We start from the raw sequence: 24617 nt of genomic DNA on the forward strand, positions 1-24617 counted from the left end.
CAATCCAGAATCTATTGCACATTTCAATCTGAATTAAAGGGGGGGCCAGAGTTGCATCCCTGAAGCAATGCTTAGAGAGCATAGTTTTAAAATATATGATCTGTATTGAGGTCTAAATTCCAAGTCTGATGAAATTCCTGGATACTCTTTGCAACATAGGGCAAAGTAACATAGTGCCATTGGGGCCACTGAGGGTCTGAGATCCTATTTTGCTTCCAGCCCTCGGTAAAGCTCACCCTTTACTTACTGTTAAACCTCCGGGAAAAATGCCACAGCCGCACTTGATGTAAACTGCAGAAAGTATCCACATAAAGCAAACATTGTAGTCCAAGTTATGAAAAGAAAATGTCAATATTATCACTGGTAAAATTTGTTATCATTCCTTTTTTGTACATTTCCAATTTTTCACTGTCAGTTAATATGAGTAATTGGTTTTTCTGTAACGTTAAAGAGAAGTGCTGGCTTCTCCCCCGGAGAGATTTCTTCATCGGCACGGGGGCGCGCGCGTTCACATAGCACAGCGTTTCCTCTTCCCGTGCTGGTGCCCGCCAGAGAGGGAAGGTAGAAAATGGCGTGTCTGTGCAAAAAGCAGCAATGCACAATCGACAGGCGCGGCTTTCGGCAGGAACTTGACTCGTGGCGACACAAACTCATTCACTGTGTAGGTAAGGATACTGGCAGTTACACATTTTACAATTTTACAAGTTGAATTTCGCTTCTGTGTGACCTCAATCGGTGTAAATAACCATCTATTACCGCACTGAGTCGGGGCATCTCCGAACGACTTTTTTGTCCTCAACTGTTTCCTTCTCACGGCAGCCAGTCAGGGCAGTTAGTTAAATGTTGCAGTTTGTGACATTGTTGCACCACCTCTGGGGTTTCGGCGCTTTTTTTTTTTAACCGTTCTCAAGTCTCAGCTGAGGACTGAAAGTATCTATTGGCTTAACGTTAGTTTGTTTAAAGGGCACCGTGCTTGTTTTAAAGGGAGTGTCAGTGAGTGTCGCGTCGGCCAAAAGCGACCCGTTTGCTGAAATGCGCGTTCCCGTGCGATGATGTTACTGTATTTTTGAATGGGGGGAGGGCGACATAGACCCGTGAGGTGGTGTTCTCAGTTAACGATTAGCTTGCTTGCCATTCTCAAATTACCACCCGTGGACGCGCATTACTGCATTAAGGAAGTAGCAGAGACCCCACTGATGGGCTATTTTCCCTCTCCGACGATAAATTTATAAACTTCTTCAAACTCCTTAGCATCCCCAATACACACGAATAAAAAAACTTCACGTTTAGAGCGTTTGTATTTTGTATAATAGCGCATAGGTGTTTAGTGAGTGGAGAACTGTAAATATTCTTATAACGTAAGGTCAAATCTGTTCACAGTATACCTCCTTCATGTAAACATGGTAGCATGTTAGCATGCTGATGTTATCATTTTGCTTTTCGTACCACTGTACGCAGTTACAGGCTTTCAAAGATGCTTGCACGGCTGCAGGCGTCGTGTTTTGCAACAACCGTTCATTTTGAAGAGAGTTAAAGGGCTTAAAGTATGCTCAAGTCTGCGGTGCAGTAAATGTGCAGCTTGGGACACATTTTTCAGCTGAACTTGCAGTTTAGCGCAAACATTAAAGGGTAACTGATCTTAACCTGCCATTTGGTCCACACCCTGTAGTAGTTTAATTGTAAACCAGTTAAAATGGTGATTTTATTTTATTTTTTATTTAAAAAACAAAAAAAACCAAACCTTTTTGTTCTTATATCACACAGAGAATTAATGCACAGACACAAGCTTTTATATTTTAGTGTAATGTGCTCCACCTACAATGATGGAGCGCTTCACTGTAGTACTTTTATGCAGTTTGGTTGAGAGTTTTGATGGGGAGAAGTCTATTTTTTTTTCTTTCCAGCCTTTTTATTGTGACCCAATTAGGAATAGGCAATGTTGACATTTTGCGCTGTCACTTAAAAGTGGATCAGAGAGATTCTTGGTGGAACTAATGTTTTAAGTTTTTCCTTGAAATTCATAATAGGAATAATCCTGTATGATTCTTAGCCATCATATAAATGTCATACTGGGGCTATAACAGCCCAAATGATTGTTTGCCCTTTCCGCAGCACATTTGACATAGTGTGTGCCTATTTGTGTAAGTTTCAACAATGTTTTGGATAAATCCTGGAAAAAAAATACTCGCGTTTTGCAACTACAATGCAAGGTGGACTTTGTGTTTCACAGTGAAAAGAAACCGGAGAGACAATTATAGCTTTCTAACTCATCAATATATGTGTTCTCAGGTTTGTTCAGCTAGTCAGTTCCCTCTTTATGATTGACAAACACCCCTTGTGTTTGAGCTATAATTGTGACGCTGCAGAGTACATGACAACAGCATCAGTCTGGTGGCTGCAGAATGGAATATTCTGTCCACAACAACAAGGACATAGTTTTGTTTGGCTTTTTGGTGGAGAGTGTTGCACGCCACTGCCACCACCACTCCACTGTCCCTGAAATGGACATTTTGTCCTTGTCTCTAATGTGAGCAGTAAAACTGCTGGGCACAGACAAGCACAATTGTCCCATAGAACAGCGACGACAATTGTCTGTATGTTTGCTCCCATACATGTGTTTATGGACCATCAGCCCCCAGATGCAAACTGTGTTGCTGAAAATGTGTGTTCTGTCTGGATTTGGGGAAATTTGGACTGAAACATCGGCAGCTGACATTTGAAAATGTCTGGAATGTTAGTTATTCATGCTTGAATTTTACATGTGGATGAGTGGGCCAGAGGAGTTGCTCAAACAAATAACAAGCTCATATTGACATTGGTTTATAATTCATCTACTGTGTAGCCCATGTTCTACGTGCTCCCTGTGTTTGGCTTTTGGTTTATATGTTCCTTATGCATCATAAAAGCAGGTTCATTTCTGACAGAACTAACGGCTTTAATGACTCTCTGTGACTGTGTGCTTGTCTGGGTGTGTGATCGGGCATCTGTGTGTACATGCACCCTTGTTCATGTTTTCCTAAAGTCACTATGGTCTTGTACTTGTTAGTCAAAGATATGCTTTGTTCAGTATTACACCATTTGACTCTTAGTTTGCATCATGTCATGTTATCCATTACTGGGGTGTTTTTGTGCTGCATGAGTTGCTCAAAGTTGCCCCATCTTCTTTGCTGCATAGCCTGATCCAACTATCTTGTATTGCTGGTAATGAACAATATTTCAACCCTTGCAATGCTCATGCCCATGTAACGCCTAACCCTTTTGATTACTTAGAATAATTGACTTCTTTGTAGATGGCACGGTAGGCTTTGTCTAGATATGCTCATATAGGCATTGGATAACTCCTGCTCTACAGGGCTTCTTCTGTGATGGTATGTGTACAGGAGTGTAGTGGAGGTAGTGATGCCGCACTTTTATCTCACACATCTATATAATTTTACAGGTGTTTTGTAATTGATGGACTACTGTCTTTGTGTCATTACAAAAGTAATGTGATCGTTGTAAATCTAAAAACAATGTATGGCTTGTCAGGTAAAGCTACTTTCTTTGCTGTTTATGAGTGAAAAAATGTAGAAAGAAACGAGTGGAGCTGGCTTTTGTGGTTAATTTATTCATAAGCATTGTTGGGTGGTTCTCACGGCACATTTGAAAATCTTTGAAGAACTTGATAAAGAGAGAAAAAGGGTTATTAAAGGTTTATCTTTAAACTTTGACCCCTTTGAATGGTCACTGCAGCTATGATGTTGCTTAAATTATCATGCTCTAAATATGGTAGAAGTCAGAATTTAGGACCCTGGCTGGTATTTTCTTAAAAGCAACTGACTGAAATACGTAAGTCGTCAGAAATTAGTTCTGTTTGAAATCAAAGACTATGCAAAAACCCTATAGCACTGGCTGGTTATCAGGATGAAACTTCCCGTTTAAAGATTCAATGGCAAGATTGTGATTATTTAAAAAAAAAAAAAGTCCACTGATCGCAGGCTTTGATAAGCAACTACTTCCTTAGCCGCCTCATTTTTTTTATTGTGGCTCCAAACTATATTTTCAGGCTTTAGGTTGTCTTGTAGCACTTCTGTGGTGCTTCAAACAGAACCTGGAACAATGTAAAACTCTGTTTTATTAATATATTTGGATCCTACGTTAGTCTCGGGTACATTTATCTGCCAACATTAAATTATACTCATTGTAATGAACACGCATGCTGTCATGCGCTTTCAGTGTAATGCAAAAATGACAAGGGAGTTGCTCATTGATTTTGTGCATTGGCTCATAAAAGAAAATGGACCCTCTGGCTATGCTACCAACCTACATACTGCCAGAAATGAGCAGTGAAGAGTGCTTCATCGGGCATTATATTGAATTCACAGTAACACTCAACGTAAGTAAGTGTTAGGATATAAGGAGGATACTCTGATCCTAGATCGGAGGGATTTCTCTTTCTAAGCACTGGTGGGAAGGACTAGGGTGTCACACACTCCAAATCTTTCCTTCTGATTGGCTCAAGATGTAGGTCAGAAGAAGGCTAAGACAGATTGGACAGAGTTACGTCTCAACATGAGTGTACACAGGCTTTATGGATAGGCCTGGACAGTTAATGGTTTAGAGGTTATTTACCAAGTTACAGCAAACTCCTTAAAAGTTCAAATTAAAATGTATTTTTCATTGTGATCATAACATGTTGGTTCTGAGGTTCCACTTTATTTCTTTAGCTTTACAGATTATAGGTTTTAAAACAAATTGAATTGTCCTAAATCCCAAAGGTGGAAAAATAGTTTCTATTTAATTTTGTGCCATCCAAATAAGAAGAAAAAAACAAATCAAACCAAACCAAAACCCAAATTTAGGCATTGAGCAAAAGTGACTGTAAGTATGTCAGAAAGTCTGATGTGACATGGAGGCATCTCTCCTGTCAGCAGTTTTCATCTATTTGAAATATTGAGTGAATGCATGCAGAAAAACCTCAGTGGACGACAGATTTCTCAGGTGTATGACCATGATCATATCCTCTCTGTAACTGCATGTCAAATTCAAGAATAAGAACAGAAGAAGAGTAGTTTCTCTTATAGAAAAACACATGTAAATGATATCTTGATAACCATCCCTTGTCACAGGAATGTAATGAGGAAAAACTCATTTGAATTATTAATTTTTCTACATGCTGCACTCTACTGTAGATGAGGTCGCAGGTTAGGATTTTGATGCTATTTTTAATTTCAATATACACTATATTGCCAAAAGTATTTACTCATCTGCCTTTACACGCATATGAAGTAAGAAATCCCTTTCTTAATCCATAGGGTTTAATATGATGTTGACCCACCCTTTGCAGCTATAACAGCTTCAACTCTTCTGGGCAAGCTTTCCAGAAGGTTCAGGAGTGTGTTTATGGGAATTTTTCTTCTTCCAGAAGACATTGATGTTGGATGAGAAGGCCTGTGCAGTCTCTGCTCTAATTCAACCCAAAGGTGTTCAATCGGGTTGTGGTCAGGACTCTGTGCAGGCCAGTCAAGTTCTTCCACACCAAACTCGCTCATCCATGTCTTTATGGACCTTGCTTTGTGCATTGGTGTGCAGCCATGTTGGAACAGGAAGGGGCCATCCCCAAACTGTTTCCGCGAAGTTGGGAGCATGAAATTGTCCAAAATCTCTTGGTATTGAGAGTTCCTTTCACTAGAGCCTAGCTCCTTTCCATGATGGTACATTCAACCATCTGTCATGTGTTAAATGTGTCAGAAAGTATAGTCTGAGTCCTTACATTTTGCTTTTAGTGGGTGGCACATTTAGAATACTGCTCTCTTATTTAAGATACAGTTCAGTAGACAGATTAGCTCATTGTTCCTGAGCTAATCTGAAGGCTACATGAAGTTTGGAGGTCTGTAGCAAAGTTGGTGACCTCTGCGCCTCAGCATCCGTTGACCCTGCTCTGTCATTTTTACGTGGCCTACGACTTTGTGGCTGAGTTGCTGTCGTTCCCAAACGCTTCCACTTTGTTATAAAACCACTCACAGTTGACTGTGGAATATTTAGCAGCGAGGAAATTTCACGACTGGACTTGTTGCACAGGTGGCATCCTATCATGGAAAATTCTGGAACAAAGATATGCACCAGTAACAAGTTTGTTAGCCCCACAAACTTAGTTTAACTGTCCTCTGGTGTCATTTCAGGAGAACTTAAGTTATTACATTATTACTGTTTGCTTTGGTGACCATAATTCTCAGCTTTCTTCTTCCTTTTTTGTTATAACCACATTACACCTCTCCAGCCCGTGCTGATTATTTGCCCCATTTCCTCTTCATTGGAATAATTGTCTATTTAGAAAGGAAATTCACCTTAAGTTTAAATAACAAACATTGTAGAACACACAGTGTAGTGACTTGTTCATGTATTTATTCAGTTTTATGATAATTTTAGCTTTGACTAGAATTTAGTTTTTCTGTACTTTTTTTTTTTTTTTTAATAGCTGCTAGAAAATTCTACATGCTATTAATTTTTTATCTTGAGCGCATTGAGGCAGCTGGCTCTTCTGAAGTTAAGTTGCTGGTCCCAAAAAGGTTTGGTTTTAAAAAGGATTGTGATTTAGAGTTTATGTAATAAAAATATATATATATATATATATATAACCAGCCATTATACCATGCAAAGCTCAGTATGATGGCCTTGGAGTCATGGATGCAGTATATGACACATTTTGAAATGCCCTAAACTGAATTCCTGAAGAGTAGTTTGATGTCATGGCGATGCTCTGTCAAACTGGATGACCCACTTTTCTCCTCATGCCTCTGAAATATTTCAGAAATAGGATTGGATAGCTACAGCTGAAGTCCTGTGCACTAACCCAGAAACAGGCTCATGCTGCAGCTATAGGCAAAGCTGTGTGTTCACAACTACTCCCCCCACCCCACCCCCCCCACCCGCTTTTATGTTTGGCTGCTGAAAAGTGGGTGGGAATTTGTAGGGAGGCAGAGTGGGGCATTTTAACAGATGACGGCTTTTATTGGATTCACTGTGAGTTTGGAAGAGAGTGGAGGGTAAGGGCTGACGATTTCCTCGCTGCTTTCTCTGCTCGTCTGTGAAGATGTTGTGTATGTAGGTGGTCACCATGATTTATAGTAAGACGGTAATTCAATTATGTTGCCTTATTGAACTTGTGATTGATTTTGATTTAGCTTTGAATATCTATTTTAATCCATTCATGCTAAATGTAGCCGAACCATCTGTCATGTGTTAAATGTGTCAGAAAGTATAGTTTGAGTCCTTACATTTTGCTTTTAGTGGGTGGCACATTTAGAATACTGCTCTCTTATTTAAGATACAGTTCAGTAGACAAATGTTCTCTTTGACCTCTTTATTGCTTGATTTAACTCGATATAGTGGTTTTGGATCGGTTATTCTGACCCTGCGGCGGTAAGCAGACATTTCATTCTGTGTTGATGCATAGTTAAGTCTCATGCAGTATAACGTGCCATGTCTTTCAAACAGCTGAGGCTATAGAATAATTCCTCTGCCTGTATATGTGATGTCTGCTTTCCAGTGTTCTGTCTTTTTGTTTTGCTCAGCCATAAACTGTCATTGAACTAAACATTTGGTCTTTGAATTCCTTCTTCCAACATATCAGTTCACAACATTTTCTCGGACTCTTGTTACTAGCGGTTTCTTTATTGATGTTATAACATACAGTCATTCTGAACTCTGTAGGTGCTTTAGTTGCTTGGCAACAAGAGGATATAGCATGTATGTGTTTGGCGATGGTGTATGTTTTTTAATGGAAGCAAAGGGTTGCTTAAAGCAGTTGTCAGGTAGAAATGGAAAGGCAAACGCATGAAATCTCACTGATGTTTTGTAGATGTAGCTCAAACATATTATTTTTTTCTCTCCTGAGTACAACAAATGAATTTGGGCCCTTGAGCAGAAAAAAAGACTGTTATTAATCAGTGATTCATTTTGAGTCTCTGTTCTGCTTTGGCCTCAGCATCCAGCTTTCATCAGGAGAAACTATGAACAAACATGAGCTCCAAATCTGCACCTTTTGCTTGCAAATGTAGTTGATTGTATTTGTCTTTCTTCAGGTTTTGAGAGCATTCTCGAAGGTCTGATTGATCCAGAGCTGGTAGAAGACCTAAAATTATTTAAGGGTAAGTATCTTGCATCATTTTCTTCACCGTAATGCTCATAATGACAGAGCTGCTGCACTGTACCATCTGGTACCCCTGTACATTCATGTGATACAATTCAGCCCCACTGCCCGCAGAAGAGAAGACGTCTTGTGTTACTACAGAGTTGTTGTTTAGGGTTGTGTAGGACCTTATAGTCATTTCCACAACATTTGATGTTAATAAGACAGTGGTTAGCATTATTCGCATACTCATTATGCTTGCTGTAAGTCTAAGTAGTTTGCTATTTTTGCATATGTTGCTGAACATTCAGTTGAGCTGAATATATTCCTGATTCATTTAGTCTTGCTTAAACAAGTCAGAACGCTTACATTCCAGCCCACTGCTTTATCTGATAAATGTGTTTCTGTCAGCAGCCTCGTCATTGAACTGTCGAAAATGAAATTGAAAAATGAATGTGGTGCACTTACAGTTTCAGAAAGAACCTTGTTATGGATGCACTATGGGCTGCTACACTGTATTATCTCAATGATAAATATTTCAAAATGTACTACTTGTTATTCGGGCAATGAAGGATCCTCTTATTAATTTCCTGCTTTGTTATATTTTTGTCAATGTTGTTGAAAATGGACATCAGACATGTAGAAAAACTAAACACTTTTGTATTTCTTTGTGTTCAGACTTGAAGCCTGTTGCAGTGTCCGATTGGTCATTTGATGAAAATTGTCTTTTCTGCTGTTTGAGAAGAGACAAAGTCAAGGTAAGATCTGCTCTCTCTGTTTCTTTCTCACATAAAGTGTATTTCCATGCGACTGTAAAGTGGGACAATTATGTGTCTTATTACATGATATTTAGCAGTTTTTAAAATTTCAAACTTATACAAAACAATGCAGAATGTGAGATAAATGTCACAATCCAGACCTCAGTTCAGTTCAGTTCTGTTTTATTTATACATCACCAGTTTACTACAAAAGCCATCTTCCGGATGCACTTTTAAGAAGAGAAGTGGATCAGACGATAGCTGCGAATAATGTGTTAAAATACTGTTTAGCTGTGTCTTCTTGTCCATCATGGTGTCCTAATAGAATTAGTTCTTGCTTAATAAGTGATTTGAATGAAAACGTATTGTTGCTTATGTATTCTGTTAAAGTCTTAAGTCCGCCGAATTAACAGTTTTGCAATTTAACAGGAACACTTAATTGGCTTGAACAAGGAGGGTCTTGAAGACACACCCAAACCTCTCCTGGTTAAGGATCAGATCACAATAATCAGACTAGAAAAACAAGCCGAAGAATTTCTCAATGCTGTTCTCTGCAGAAAAGGTGAGTCTTGAGCCTCGGTTATTGGGTTGGGGTGGTCATCTTCTCTTTTTATTGCTGAGACTAAACGTGGAGGCGGATGTCGGCTGTCTGTTAGTCATCGTTTTTGTAGATGTCAGTGGCTGTGCATTAATGCACCCTGTTGCAACTACAGCTGCATGCTTCTGCTGCTGTGGGGGTGTTCTGAGAATGTATGTTATACATGATGCTTACAAATTAGATCTTACTCTTTAAGTATAATTAGTTGCTTATTAATCGTCGCTCTTGGCTCAGTAAAGGAATGAACACTAACCAGTTTTTCCATATGTTTTTCCTCTCAGATGTGCCAGGTTTCTCCGACCCTCACATTCCAGTAGTGGCTCGAGAGATTCTTCAGAAAATGATCAGTCAGTTTGCTGCCGAATATACCTCAAAAACCAGCCCCCCTCAGGACAGTTGCCCAGACTCCCTGCCTCACACTGACCAAAGCCTGCCGGCCCCACCTTCACTGTCAGGGTCTCCTCCTCCTCCTCCTAGCAGCCCTGCTCCCCTCCTAGCTGGGCCGGCACACAACCAGAACCCCGTCCTAAGCAAGCTCCTCATGGCGGACCAGGATGCTCCTCTTGACCTCACCATCAAGAAACCCATGGCAGAGCCCAGTGAACAAGGTAGTGTGAAATATATCTGTAACAGAGCAGTTCCTTCTTTGCTGTAATGTCAGCTGGTTATGAGCCAGACTGACGTTAACACTGAGCCAAATTTTCTTTTTTTTTTCTTCATAGAAGGAGTTCTTGACTTGTCTATCAAAAAGAATCGCTATAGCAGCAGCAGCACCAGCAGCAGCCTACCAGTCCATAGTCCCTGCCTTTCTCCAGCCACATCCTCCCTGAAGGGGTAAGAAACATTTCTTTCTGTTAGTTCCCAGTCTTTCAGCAGTGTTGTTTTTGAGGATTTGGCCCATTTTGTTATAGGATATTAGATATGGGATGAATCAATTGGTGTAATTCTAGTGGGATCAATGCGCTGACATCAGCCAAAGGTCCAAAAATTGGAGATCACATGGTCAGTTCATTGCTTGACAAAAATGAACAGCTACAAACATGGTTATGCTAACTCCCACACATCCAAGAGTACGTTTAAAGTGAACAGCTCTGTACATTTTAAGTTAATCCAGCTATACATTTGTCATTGTTTGTCTGAGGCATTACTCATAAGACCACCAGACCAAACAGGCAACATTTGTTTGGTTTTGAGCAGGTGTGGTCTGAAACTATTCTGCTAGCTTGAGCCCGTCTGACAAAACACTCGCTGGTAACCCCCCAAAAAAAAGAACCACTGTAACTTATAAAACCACGTGAAACAGCCCCCTGAAGATTAAATGACCTCTGCACAGATGCAGTGGAGAATAGATACTATTCTAATAGTATCTATTCTAATATTTTCCTAAATGAGCTTGATTGGGGTGTTGAATTGAATGATTTATTCTAAGGAAAGATGAGAAAAGACATTATGGAGTTATTTTATCATGAAATTGTGCCGGGACGTCTGTTATTATTCTGTTAACACAATTGGTTTTTATGTAGAATGTGAACCTAATGCCATCTGCTGCTGTACAGCGTAGGTTTGTGACACAAAGTTTAGAAAAAGCTACTTATTCTAATATCTTTAGTTTATAATTCCATTTAACTTATTCTCTGCGGTCAAACTCTCATTTCTATTCAATTTTTAAACAAGTCGACCATTTGAGCTCCAGTTATATAATATTAATTTCTAGTTTAGCTCTGTTTCATTTGAATGAAAAGCCTCTTTGTTTTATTTTTTTTAATTCATTTATTTTTTTTAACTGAACTAGACTTGAATGTGCCTTTTGATTTAAAAATGCATTTGTATTATTTGAAGCACCAATGGCTTTGAATTCTCCTCTTACTCTGCTCTGAGGGTTGATGGGATCATCGTGCATCTGGTTTTCAACCAACCTTGAAACTTACATGCACAACGTAAACACCCCGGAAGCGTTCACATAAGAACTATAGACCTTTTAAAAAGAGTGCACAAATAAAGCGGTGAAAACCCAACTTAAAAAGGCACAACAAAAACATAAAAGACATTTCTTTGTTTTTTAAGTATATTAATATGGATAAAATCAGTTTGAAGCCATAAGAACGCCCCCAGTAATCCAACTTATTATTTAATTAAAGAGGAATTATTCTTTCAGTTTCAACAGTTTGATGCCTTACAACAACCCCCTGCTGGCTTTCTCTTTTATTGCTGCGCTTGTTCAGTGGTAACGTCCCACCCAAAATGTAAACGGCTGTATTTGCATCAGTCATTTTGCATGGCATAGATGCTGTGTCCTGTTTAAAAGCGGCATGCAACCTCCCCAAAGCTGCAGTGACATATAAGCCCTCCTCGTGGTGATGCATTATGAGTCAGAGGAATGTTAGGAGATGTATGAATCCCAAAGGAGTGCCCTTTCTTTATGTTTATTTTCATTGTTCTATTATTCATCATGTTGTTTTTCTTATATATTCATGAAAAGTTTGTAATAATAGTTAATGAGAGCAAATAATAATAAAAAAACTACATATATATTAAACTGGAGCCCTTTTTCTTCATAATTCTTACACACACATTCACACAGTCACTTGCTCTTATAGACAGTGATGTTACCACAGCAATGTCATAGAATAAAGGAGTGGCCAACATCCTCCCCCCTCCTACCCCACCCAACCCATCCTCCTTTTAGAAAAAAACAAAAGGGCACTGTGCACGCTCTGCTCACACCCAATTTCCTTCCATCCAATCAGGCGATCCTTGAGAGCGGACGGACAAGTCGGGCTGTTTAAGAGGAGCCTACAGGATGGGAGGAGGAGGGAGAATTTCGGCCACTCCGCCTGTTATAAGCCTTCCTCGTCCCTTGCATACTCGCTGCACATCAAAGAGGAGGCCGATCTGGAGAGCGACCCAGAGTCACCTCTCAGCCATAACCACCGGTCCAGCCCTACCGAGCGTTTCAGAAATACGTCTTCTTCTGGGAATTCCAAAACCCATTTTGGGGCCCTACTCAAACTCAAAACCAACAGTGAAGCTAGCGAGCACCTTAAAGACATACCCAGGTTGTTGGAAGTGGCAGGACTTTTGACGAAGTCGCTTTCCACCGAGAAAGGAAACCTCAGGGAGGCCTGTGGGGATCAAGGCCTCTCCCTTTCTCGTTCATCCTCTTTTGACCTCAAGATTCCTCAGGTGCGAGTTTTGGCCACAGGAACAGACCCGTCCTGGGATTCCATAACCACAGAATATTCAGGTTCAATCTCCGAGAACGGTCTTGGAAAGAAGCTTTGCTCCGTTCTCCCCAGACAGTTCCAGAAAAGGAGCAGTGTGGGTTCTAATAGCTCAGGTTCGGAGAAGGAATATTGGCCTTTCCCTACTGACCGCCAATCCTTGGGGGAGAATTATTCAGCGGAGTCTGAGTCTGACCCAGGTAACAAGCAGCCGAGGAAGAAACGAGGGCGATATCGACAATACAACACCGATCTGCTTGAAGAGGCCATTGTGGTGGTGATGGGTGGGAAAATGAGTGTGTCTAAAGCCCAATCAATCTACGGAATTCCACACAGCACCCTGGAGTACAAAGTTAAAGAGCGTCTGGGGACCTTGAAACATCCACCTAAAAAGAAAATGAAACTGATAAGCTTGGTGGAGGAACGGAGAGTTTCACAGTCCCCTGAAGGGAAAGGGCTCCCGAACTCTCAGAACATTGTCTCTGAGAAAAAAGAGAACGCATCTGAAGAGGGACTGATTTACTGCTCTTCTCTAAAGAGTGAAACCTCTGTAACACACTAACGACGATGGGAATTCTTTTTTCTCGAGAGAGTGGTCGCAGCTCACTGGGTTATCAACAAAACTTCAATAGCTGTATTTATTAGTAACTTATTTAGTTTTACCTCCACATTTGGTCATTAATACATTAAAATATATATATATATGAATAATATTTAAACATTGAAGTGTCTCTACAGTACACGTTGTACCTGGAAGGCATGCCTGCTGTTTGTTAAACTTTATATACCGTCCTGTTTTTATCAATGTGTTCTTCACACAAAGCGAATCCTGGCATGTGGCGCCCCCGTGTGTCTTCTCCCAGTACTGGCCATAATCCTAATCATAATCTTGCTGTTTCTACTGAAATTGACACTGGACGTAACAATTAGTCAATACGCTACGATATTTATTAACTATTTATTTATTAACTCTTAACCAGTCTGTATGAAATATTTATTTGTAACTCTAGAAAGGCTATATCCCCAATCAAGCTTGTATCCAGAAGCATGAAAGACACCCCCCCCCTCCCCCGGTCAGTTTACCTCTGTTACTCGATTGGGATCCAGTGCTTGTTGTGGAAATACCTGTCAGATTCTTCATTACTGTTCAAACCAAACAATACCTCAGTTACAGAAATGCTCTTTTAAATAATTGCCTCAAACGAGTCACTTTTACTGACAAATGTGCTTTTCCTCTCTGATGTCTACCTTAAACAGTCAGCAGGGTTGCAGTACAAGTGTAAGCCTTCATTTTTTTTTTTTTTGTGATTTATTTTTTAAAGATTATACATCCTATCTCTTCGTATATTGTAAGCCTACAATATGCTATAGCTACATGCCAAGTGCATGTGGTGAAGAGTGGTCCACTCCTCGCGGTCCTCTTTTATGAGGACGGTGCTTTGTTGTCAGCATGCTAGCTGCCCACTTTAGTTAACCTGGTCACAGTCATGTGTCAGTATGCACACGTACTTCTTAAAGTTCCACTGTAAAATTCAATGAAGAGGGTAAAGAATGGCCAGATTTGATTATGTGAAACATTGGGTCATGGTTCATTGCATTAATTGCCTATTCGTACTTATGAACTGTTTTGGTTCTGATTTGACTTCTAAAGTTAAATGTAGGCCAAGAGGTTTTTTTCTTCTTTCTTTAAATATTCCTATTTATTTATTTGATAGTTTATCTTGATCTGCAATTAAGTCTCTATTTATATGAATATAAATTGATGTAATTTCCTTGAAATGTTATTCTCAGATTGGGTTGTGCTGCCACGAGATGCAAAGAATTAAGAATTCAACTTTTTCCGAAAGGCTCATTCACCGTTGCCATTTTCACAGCGTTTTTGCCTCGTTTTTCGTTGCAGCCTCAGCCAACAGGGACACCTTTTGGTGCATTATTACTTTTACCTCAGGAAAAAAAATCCAGAAAATGGCGTCACTGCCGGTTACGCTTTGTTGCCACAGCTCTAGCCGATCCTACTCATTAGGATTTAGCAAATGTTTTTTGTTTTTAATCGAAACAAATGGATGAATTCCAAGCCGGTAACACTCATATTTGCAGTATGATTTATTATTATTTTGATAAACGCTTTCAGAAGTAAAAATAAAGCTCAGAACCTGTCGCACTGGGTCAGTACACAGCCCAGTAGTACTAGTTTAAAGATGAACTTGACTAACTTTTATGGACTTCTGTTGCTCTGCTTGTAGACTCACACCTGCTGCTCTAAATGCAGATCTTCTTCACTAATTCAGTTCTTCTCTCAGTTTTTGATGGGTTTCTGTACCCAGTCGAGTTTTTCTACATTGCGAAATGACTGAACAGCTCGCCTTGGTTGGGGAAAAAAAAAACTGTTTCTTCGTCTGCAACGTTTAAAATTTGGTTAAATCTGGTCACTTGCTCATTGTCATTCGATAGCTCTAACGGCAACGTGACTCAGAAATCCTCCTTTGTTCATTTCTGAAAGATATTGATAAAAGTAGAGGCTTTCACTGCCTTTTTCTTTTTTTTTTTTGCCTGTTGACGTTCAAATCGGGTTTTTTCCGTTCCTCACTTTCTACTGTAGCAGTTCTAACAGTCGTCTACCTCGTTTGGAAAACCCATATCGGACACTACTGTTCTCAGATGTTCAATGTAGCAGTCCCTCGTGCACCAGAAGATTCTTTTTTTTTTTTTTACAGAAAAACTGGTCATAAGGCATAACCTGTCCAACTTGAACTGTGTGTAAATATGTGCGTCTTTAGGTTTTTAGGTGCGTCTTTAGGTGCGTATATAGGTTATAAAACTGTGTGTGCCACTGTTTTTCTCTGCAAATCTGTATCGCTTTGGGTTGTAAGAAGGAAACTGCCGGTTTGGCAGGAGCAAAGCGAGGGAATACACGACGCCCTCGTTGGATTTAAGCTTCACAAATGAATTATATAGTTAATTAGTTGCTCTCGCGGCACCTTTTTCAACAATTTTGATAAGTAATTATGAATGTAAGCAGCTTTAATAAAAGACAACATTGTAACCATAAGGGTCGATACGTGTACAATGTACAGAAGGTATATTTAAATGTCTTATATGATAGAAATGAAGATTTAAGAGTGTCCTACGTTATCTGGACACAAGTTGGATATCTTTTTCTGTAAATATGTGAGGACCAAAGTCAACTTCAGCTGATGTGACGCTCATATCACTGTACAGCTTCTGTATGTTCGGTTTAGCGTTCACAGCATTTAAAGGAGTGACACAGTTGCATGATGGGACTAAATCACGTGTCACCGGGAAGTTTGTTGTACAGGCTGTTTTTTTTTTTTGTTTTTTTGTTTTTTTTCTCCATCTTTTAGGACATTTTAATTGGAAACGACTACCGGAGCATTTACGTGTTGTTATTTTTATTAATGTATGAATAAGTATATACTGACAGACTACTGAACCAGACTAAAGGCTGGCTGATGTTTAACAGAAGATTTCGGATCAAATGCCTCCGTTTTGGTTGTGTGTAATTTGCAAATATTTACATTGCTAATGTTTTCTTATTATATCAGCACTGTTGTTGAGTTAATTCACCCACTCCTGTGTGTGTGTGCGTGTGTGTGTGTGTGTGTGTGTGTGTTTGTGAAATATTGTGGAACTCGGCTGTGGTTCGGTTTGCTTTATGCTTGTTAGACGAACTGTGTTTTCACTGGAAGAAATAGGCTTGAACTTTGAGTGAGTTCCTTACAGCAATGCTAAACGAAACCCTCAGGGATGAAACACTATTTGTTATTCAGGTACTCCACTTTACTCCTTTGACCTCATGAGCAAGGATGAGAACTTATAAAGCTTTGCAAAGAAAAAGCACGTTGGTTCAAGTTTTTCCTTTTTTTTTTTTCTGAATCGATGAAATTTATTTTGAAAATCTTTAGAAGTTGCATTTGCATTATTATGGTGTGTTGTACCAATTATTTTGTGTGTGGAGCCAAAAAAATAGGAAAAGCAAAGAAAAAAAAATAGTAATTAAATCTTTTTTTAAATTTTTATTTTATTTTTTTTATCAGTTTTAGGATGTTACACGATGAATGTCAATATAACCTCAAAGCAGGTAAAGCATTTCTTTTTAGGTCAGTGCCTCAAACAGCATTGATTTAATAATAAAAACCACTTATTCTAACATACAGCTGCATTTCAGTATTTCAGCTGAAAGTCTGAATAACTTGCATCTCAAAAGTCTTATTTTATTTATTTTATCCTTTGTGATATGAGACTGAAATCCATATATTTTGAATATTTTCTAATGACCTTTGTTTTGGATATGCATATTGTGGAGTATATTAACACTTAAATAAGAAAATGTTGTGTAAGAAAGAGGGGGAAAAAAAAGACCATCTACATTGAGGTTAGTTGTTTGAACTGTGAATTTTAGCTGTGGCTCTGAAGTGGGACAATATGTGGGGGGTTGTTGAGGACAACATTTCAGATTTACAATGTCGGTGTAATGGTGTTTGGCAATGCATAGTTGTTTTATGTAGTTTTAAACATATCATCTTTGATTGTTTGACATTTAAACCGAAATTACATCGCATTCATCTTTGGAAACACGTTCCAGCTGCTGCATCCACTAAGTGCAGTTTTACGATGCTTTCTCTCAGGAATACAGATTTGGTTTAATTTATCCATCCATTCACATTCAGATTTTTTTTAAATTTTTTTTTTTTAAGAACAAAACACTTTTCAAGGTCTAAATGTGTGTTTTGGAATAACGTGGTGTTAGAAATGCTCCAAATCCCACTGACTGACTCACTTCTACTACGCCGACACAGCTTTAGCAGAAAAACAAAGAACCATGTCACACCCCCAGTTGGCTGTTAAATAAAGATTTGTGTTGGTAATCCATCCATTTTCTATATACCGTCAATCCGTCAATTGGGTAGCGGGTGGGCTGGAGCCTATTGTGTTGGTAATTATTTTCCCTAATTGGCTTACTTTTCTATTTAATATGGCTTAAGTTGTTGACTCTTGCATCTAAATGCCTCCTTTAGCACTACTTAATGCAAAACTTGACATGAAATCTTAAAACGATGTACTCAATGTTTGCCCCCCATGTGTTTCATGTCATTAAATCAAACTGGGCTACTCTTACTAAATGTCATGTGCATGTGTTATATTTTTCACTTATATATGTATGTATATTGTACATCTGTGAAAAGAAAAACTGTAGTAGCTGTAATAATGTAATTGGCAAGTTCACTGGATGAATGATTCGCATTGAAAATGGCTTTATTCTTCAAATAAATATGCCACAATAAATATAATCAATTTGTATATTATTTTGCACCTCAACATTTATTTCATGTATTTTTGTGCTAGCAATGAATTAAGAATTCTCCTTTCGTCTCAATTCACACTTACAGCTGTTCTCCTCTGCTTGTCTCCACAGTGAGTCTCCAGACTTGCGCGTCACAAAGACAAAAGACCTGCGGTCCACCTCCACACTAGAGCAGTTCATGGCCAAACTCTGTCCCCACCATCAGAGACAGATAGTAGATGCCATAGGCTTTCTTCAGATGGAAGTTAAGGCACATGCATCCTCTAATACACAGAAAGACCCTAACTCTACCTCTGACTCCAATGCAGTCACCCCAGAGAAATCACATCCCGAGCTCAGCATTCCCAGTCAATCCACTTCCAGGGCAGGAGTCCAGGATATCTCCCACTCTGTCCCAAGCAGCTGTGCAATTAAGAGGATCCCAGAGAATGTTGTGTCCCTGAAAACATCTGCAACTACTGGCCCCGGTTTGGACCTCCGCAGCCTCGGGACTAACGAATCTCTGGCCTCGCCCACTGCTACTCTAGTGGATCAAGAGAACCATCACAGTGATCATGCACCTCTTAAGATGAAAATCATGACCAGCAACGCTGCTGGGAAGAAGCTATCATGTGTGCTCAATTCAACTCTTTCTTGTACCACTTTGGAGGACAAACAGGGTAACTCAAATTCATCCAGCAGGGCAGAGACTCATAGTGCCAGACTCAGCTCGTCTGTGAAAAAACACAGTCAGACGAGTCTTGCTCTTCAGGCTAAGCAAAGAGAGGCTCTCGGGTATGCCAAAGATACACCAGCAAAAGTGTTTCCAGTCCACATGACCATTCCTTCAGACTCTGCGCGAACTGCAAGGAAGACCATCCGGGGGTCATCCGACCATCGGATGAGGGACTCTGCTTGTAGGCCAGGGATTGACCCTGATCTTGAGCATTGTGACATTGTTTTTATTGACAAGCCAATTACAGAATGTTTTAAGGAGCAGCGGCGCAGAGTGCACCCGCGCCGCAATGCCAGAAAAAGCACCAGGGGGCATATGTATGCAGATGAAATCTGGGAGTTGAAAACTGTTCGCACATTGGCCGGGAGGGGCAACTGTCCTAATCCAATGCCAGAGCTGATCACACTGGTCACCCCAAAACAAATCCTTTCAAAGCCAGAAGGTGTACCTCCTGTGGATATGCCTTTTGTTGGAGCATGCAGGGAGACGATGAATCAACAAATGCCCACAGAAGAGACGGATGAGAGCGTAATACCAGGAGCTGATGTTGTAGAGGTAGCAGCTAGTAAAGGAGATGTTGTTGTTGAAACTAGTCAGACAGATCAGTGTCAGAGTAAGGGCCAATCCAGTCCATCATCTCCATTAATTTGCTCGGTAGAGAACAAAGAAACTGTTCCGAATGCAGAACAGGAAGCAGGTGCAGAAGCAGAAATGATGACAGAAAGTGAAGGAGGTGCTGGTCAGCCTTCATTTGAAGCAGTGAAAGAGAGTGAGCCAGAGCCTCAAGAGGTCACACATGACAGAACAGAACCAACACTGGCAGAAACAGATGTGGAGCAGTTGGAGAATATTACCATAGAGGAAGCTGAGGACCTGCTCCCATCAGATAAACTGCTCACTAGTGAGCCTGTTCACCAGCAGAACAGCTCTCCATCAGCAGTGAGTCTAGTTGAGGAAGAGAAGGAAGAAGATAAAGGGGAGAAAATGAAAGATGGACAACCTCAGGAACCTCGGCCTCAGGAACTTGAGCTGGAGACACAGAAAGACTATGACAACATTGATGAGACAGGGAAGGCGATTGCCACAGGTTCTGCAGAGGAGCTGGTTGTGAAAGATACAGAAATGATAACACCCGAAGCAGTTGACAATATTGTGCCCTTAGAGAAAGAAGAAAATAATGAGTGCGGTTTGTCTTCGACGTCACTCGATGCACTCTTGAAAAAGTTGCCACCTTGGCGTAGGAAAAAAGGCACCAAAATTCCACTACCAAAGAGGTTGATAGGAACAGAAGGCTCTATAGTGGGTTATGTTAATGGTCGACCTGTATCGGCCTCTGACAGAAATCTGCGCCATAGAGCAGGCAGCAACCCAACATCGCCTCGTAAAACTCCAGTGAAATGTGGTCAGAACATACCCAGTGACTCTTTAGTTGATTCTACGCTGGAGCCGAACGTTGAAAACCAAGAATCTGAGAAACCTTCACCTGAAACACACAAGCCTGAAACGATGTTAGAGACTACTCCTGTGATTGAGCAAGAGCCAGAACCACCCTCTGACGTGTCATCAAGTCCAGTTTCTAAATTTCCCACAAAAAAAGAAATCCACAAACAAAAGAGCATTCCGAAGGGTCAGGATAGTTTGCCCGTGCTCTCTGATCAGCCTTCTGGTCCCACTCAGAGCACCGAGTCCAAACGACAGCTTAGATCAACCAGCCAGAAGCCATTTGTAACTCCCACTTTAAATATTCTCACCTCCATTTCCTCTCCAGAATCTTCTACCCTTATTCTTCCACCTGCAGACCAGCGTACACAACTTATCCTTCCTCTCCCGCTTCATGTTAGTTCAGCTTCTCCAATCGGGTCGTCCGAACCCCGAGCCTCTGACCAGTCCCAACTGAGCACGGCCTCAGAGGCCGTGGAATTAAACATTGGAAATGCGGAGCCGGAAGAGGTAACAACAGAAGATGTACAAAAGAACGAAGTAGAAGGGGCACTGAAGACCAAACAAAAATTAAGATCCGCAAAGGCCGTTTCAGAGGATGGCAAGAGTGAGAAACAGCAACTTAGTGGTGACGTATCAAATCCTGCAGAGGATCTAAGTAACATAAAGACCGAAGCGCAGTCTATGCCGTTAAGAAGTAAACGAGTTCTCAGAAAGGACGCAGACGCAAGTGATGTTGCTTTGATCCCCAAGAGAAACGTAGCGTCTTTAGAGGACAGGTCTGCGAGTGGAGATGACGGCAGCTCCTCCACATCAGACAGACCCACGAGAATGCCGTTAAGGAGCGAGACGAGCAAGGCTGAAATGTCTCAACAGGCTGCTACTCAGTCCTCGCCGGCGACCAACAAGAAGTTAAGTTTGAGATCACAAAAATCGTCCGCACCCGCCACCAGCGTTAATACTGAGACTGCGAGGCCAAATGATGGAGCTTCCCATGTTCGGGTAATGCCAGAGAGAATACTTAAAGCTCAGGTGAAACCCGCCCCTCTGTCTGTTACGCCTGTGCCTCACAGCTCACACTTGCCCATCGTTACCCCAAAACACGAGCCCCCAAAACAAATGCCCAACAAGTTCTTCGAGACTCTGACTGGAGAAGAGAGCCAACAGCTCATCACAAATCTGAATATCAAGTTTGATAAAATGCAGAAAGGCTGGGTGCAAATGGACAAAGACGGTCAGCCGGCAGCAAAGTACAAAAACAAGTCGGACAGGCAGGCAGCTATATGGAAAAGCAAACGCAGGGCGCGGAAACCAAAGTCTTCGGAGCAGCAGAAATACTCGCCAGTCCAAATGCTCTTCATGAAAGGTTTTAATCTCACCAGTATTTGTCGCTGGTTCCTCGAATCTACAGAAACAAAGTCCCTTGTTATCGTCAAGAAGGTGAACACGCGTCTTCCGTCAGAAACTCAGCTGTGCTTCCACAGCTCGTCAAACGTGCCGGGGACCTCACAGGGGGTGTTCCCAAGCCTACAGGCAGAGCGCTTAAAGAAACACTTGAAAAAGTTTGCCATCGCTTCTCCCGTAAAGAGCAATCCCAAGAGTCAGAAAATAATCGCTAAAGCATTGGAGCAAGAGGCAAATGCAGTCAAGGGGAAGGAGAGAGCAGAACCTTCCGGTAATGCTCAGACTCTGACAAAGTCATACTCCTCTGCCAAAGCCTCTGCGCAGGTAAACGAGTCGCCGAAAACCTCCGGAAAATCAAAGAATCCAGCCAGTGCAAGAATCCTGAGGAAGTACTCCAACATTAGAGGGAAGATGCAGGTTCAGCAAACCACTGTTAGACTGAAGAGAGCCACGAAAATGTTAAAAAACAAAAGAATTCAAACGTTGGCTGCTGCAAAGTCTGCTGCTAAGGCGAATTTAAAGCGATCCCTAAAGGGACAGAAATCGGCCGTGGCTCTTGGCAAACAAATAAAAGAGTCTTCGGCTAAACTGGAGAGGAGGAAGCTACTGACGGGGAAAAAGTCGAAAAAGCTTTTGATTCAAGGGAAGGCCGTCAAGGCTCAGGCCAGCGGTAGAGCTTCTAGAGATCCAACTAAAAAAGAGCTGCCAAAGAGATTTTCTCGACGACTCGGATCTCCTAAAGTATCGGAGAACAACCCTGCGACCGCATCGAAGAGCAAGGTCAACAATAAAAAAGTCAGTGAAGCTGACAAAGCAGAAGTGGAAAAAAACGCATTAAACAAGGTGCATCCTGCAAAAATTCAAACTAGAGAGTCCCCACTAAGCACAGCTGCTGAAGTCAAAGGTAATGAGAATGCTGCTGAAACGCCACAGCAGAGCGTAGATGCCAAGGTCCCGACCTCACCCGACCAGGTCCTGACGAGATCCCAGAGGAAGATGGAGACAGCAGTGCCGTCGAGTGGGAGCCCCAGTAACGCTTCGAAGAGGGCTGCCAAGTCCTCCACATCGCAAGCGGCATCTGCTAAATCACTCAAGAAAGGACATGAGCCGGCCGTGACGAGAAGCGGAGCTTCAAAGAGGCACCAGGCGGCCTCGTTGCCCCGCAGTGCAGCGAAAGGGACAACCAAGAGAGCTCGGGAGCTTTTAGAGACCCCCGCAAAGCGCACCAGGACAAAATGAAAAGGACCTGCCGAGAGAGAGGTCGTCTATATTTAGAGGAAATGTTTTGATTTTCTTCTTATCTGGAATATTCTTAAAAGGACCAAATGTGTCTGATTTGTATTCTACCCAAACCCTGCAGAGGATGCTCTGTTCAGTAGGAAATACTAAGGAAAGAACAGATTTTCAACAGAGTGGAAAATGCAAGTGTAACGGCGTATTTGCTGGCGTGTTCAGGGACTACCGACGAGTCCTGCGTGATGTCTGGTAGTTGTTTCTTTATTTTTCAGCTCTGTGACACGGCTGGAGATAACTATAGCCTGTCAGACCTCATTTTAGAAGATGGGACAGCAAACGTCAAGATTAGATGCTGTTGTCAAGGTGACGTAAAGTTAATTCGCCATCTTATTCTTTTTTTTTTTTTTCTCCTTGCATATGTAATTATTGTTTTAGCGCGGTCGCGCACCCATGATTGCTGTTCCTGAGAGCTTGAGAGGGGGAAAAGAAGGGAGTTTTACCTACAGTCAGTTGGCGGTTTGTATCTCCAGCCTGTCTTCCAATCACAACATTGTGAATATGTGACCGTTGTGACCAGGTGCCTTATTTATGAAATGTAATGTAAACGAATGTGTTGCTAAATGTGAAAACTTGCCCTCCCATGTTACAGGAGTGAGTGCAAACTGTTTCTGTTCCACACAGTAACCCCCCCCCACACACCCCCGTGCTTCAACTGCAAACTCATTCAGGGCGGCATTCGGATTGACAGACTCACCCTCTCCTGTCAAGTTTGTTTTTACCCCCCCACACACACACAAAAAAAGCATTATCATAGAATTGTTCTTATTATAGCTGTATTAGATGTTGAGGTCTAAAATGTTGAAACAAAACAGGTGTACTCTGTATGTGTCATGACAAGTTTCTGTTATTTGTTGTTTGGGGTCAGGTTTCATGTCTCTTGTACCTTGTCATCCACTGTCGTCCCTGAATATTTTACCTGCTTCTGCATGGGTGAAGATCTCGTTACCGCGGAGACAAGTTTCAGCAAATCTTGCAATGCAGCCGAGAAGCCCAGGACTATATTTATTCACCTGATCTTTGACTGTACCAGCCCTGTTAAAGACTGTGTGCATTTAGTGTCTATACTGGAAAGACTCTTAGATGACTCTAGGGATATTGGCCTTTGATTCCCTCTAAGAACGATGATTTCTCTAAACAAAGGCCCGATACGAGCATTAATGTCACATTGAAGAGTGATGATTCCTCCCTGGGATATTTCACAAGCTGGTTTTGTCTTTTTTTTTTGTTTTGTTTCTTTGTTGCAGTTTCATGTTATTCTTATTTTATTGTCACTGGTTTTCGGGCGAGTTCTCATAATGTGAAGTTGGTTTACTTCCACAGTAGTAACTTACATGAGTATATTGTAAAAGAAAAAAGAAGAAACACAATTTTAGCACAGTGTTATTTTTTTTTTTTTATTATTATTATTATTATGGTCAATTCCTTCAAGAAGCTAAATCATCTGTAAATGCAAAACAGGTCCACCATGTTTTTATTGTTATTTAAGAACTCCATGTAGGCTAACGACTTTAGCAAATCTAAAAACAATCCACCAAATATCAGACTTGAACATGTTTATTCTTTACAGTTGCTATTTAAAGATTTTGATTTTGTATATTAGAAAGAAATACCTGCTTTATTTGTGGTAATCCCAAGAATGATACATCTTTATGTTCAGAACTTTGTATTTTTGCTGGAGTTGATATAAAGATGTTTGAATTTTATGGCTTCTTGACTTGTTTTTTAAAAAAAAAAAAAGAAATTTACCAGTGT

The 24617-nt window shown here is 40.9% G+C and overlaps 2 protein-coding genes across 4 annotated transcripts in view; both read left to right on the plus strand.

The window, feature by feature from the left end:
• hps1 (HPS1 biogenesis of lysosomal organelles complex 3 subunit 1) overlaps positions 1–24617 on the plus strand; it is a 289252-nt gene that overhangs the window by 27116 nt on the left and 237519 nt on the right. The window lies entirely within an intron of this gene.
• On the plus strand, positions 554–24568 carry LOC140313060 (uncharacterized). 3 transcript variants are annotated; one of them, XM_072391002.1, is made up of 7 exons: positions 554–665; positions 8064–8129; positions 8789–8868; positions 9298–9430; positions 9748–10074; positions 10189–10300; positions 18122–24568. In XM_072391002.1, exons 1-7 carry the CDS (start codon positions 569–571, stop codon positions 22806–22808), a joined length of 5502 nt encoding a protein of 1833 aa, XP_072247103.1. In that variant the 5' UTR covers positions 554–568; the 3' UTR covers positions 22809–24568. The 3 variants fall into 3 exon arrangements, with proteins under 3 accessions (XP_072247103.1, XP_072247104.1, XP_072247105.1); XM_072391003.1 differs by having other exon boundaries at positions 10192–10300; XM_072391004.1 differs by having other exon boundaries at positions 650–661.

This window comes from Leuresthes tenuis, unplaced genomic scaffold (genome assembly GCF_036924035.1).
Source record: "Leuresthes tenuis unplaced genomic scaffold, fLeuTen1.0.hap1 SCAF_8, whole genome shotgun sequence".
NCBI lineage: Eukaryota > Metazoa > Chordata > Actinopteri > Atheriniformes > Atherinopsidae > Leuresthes > Leuresthes tenuis.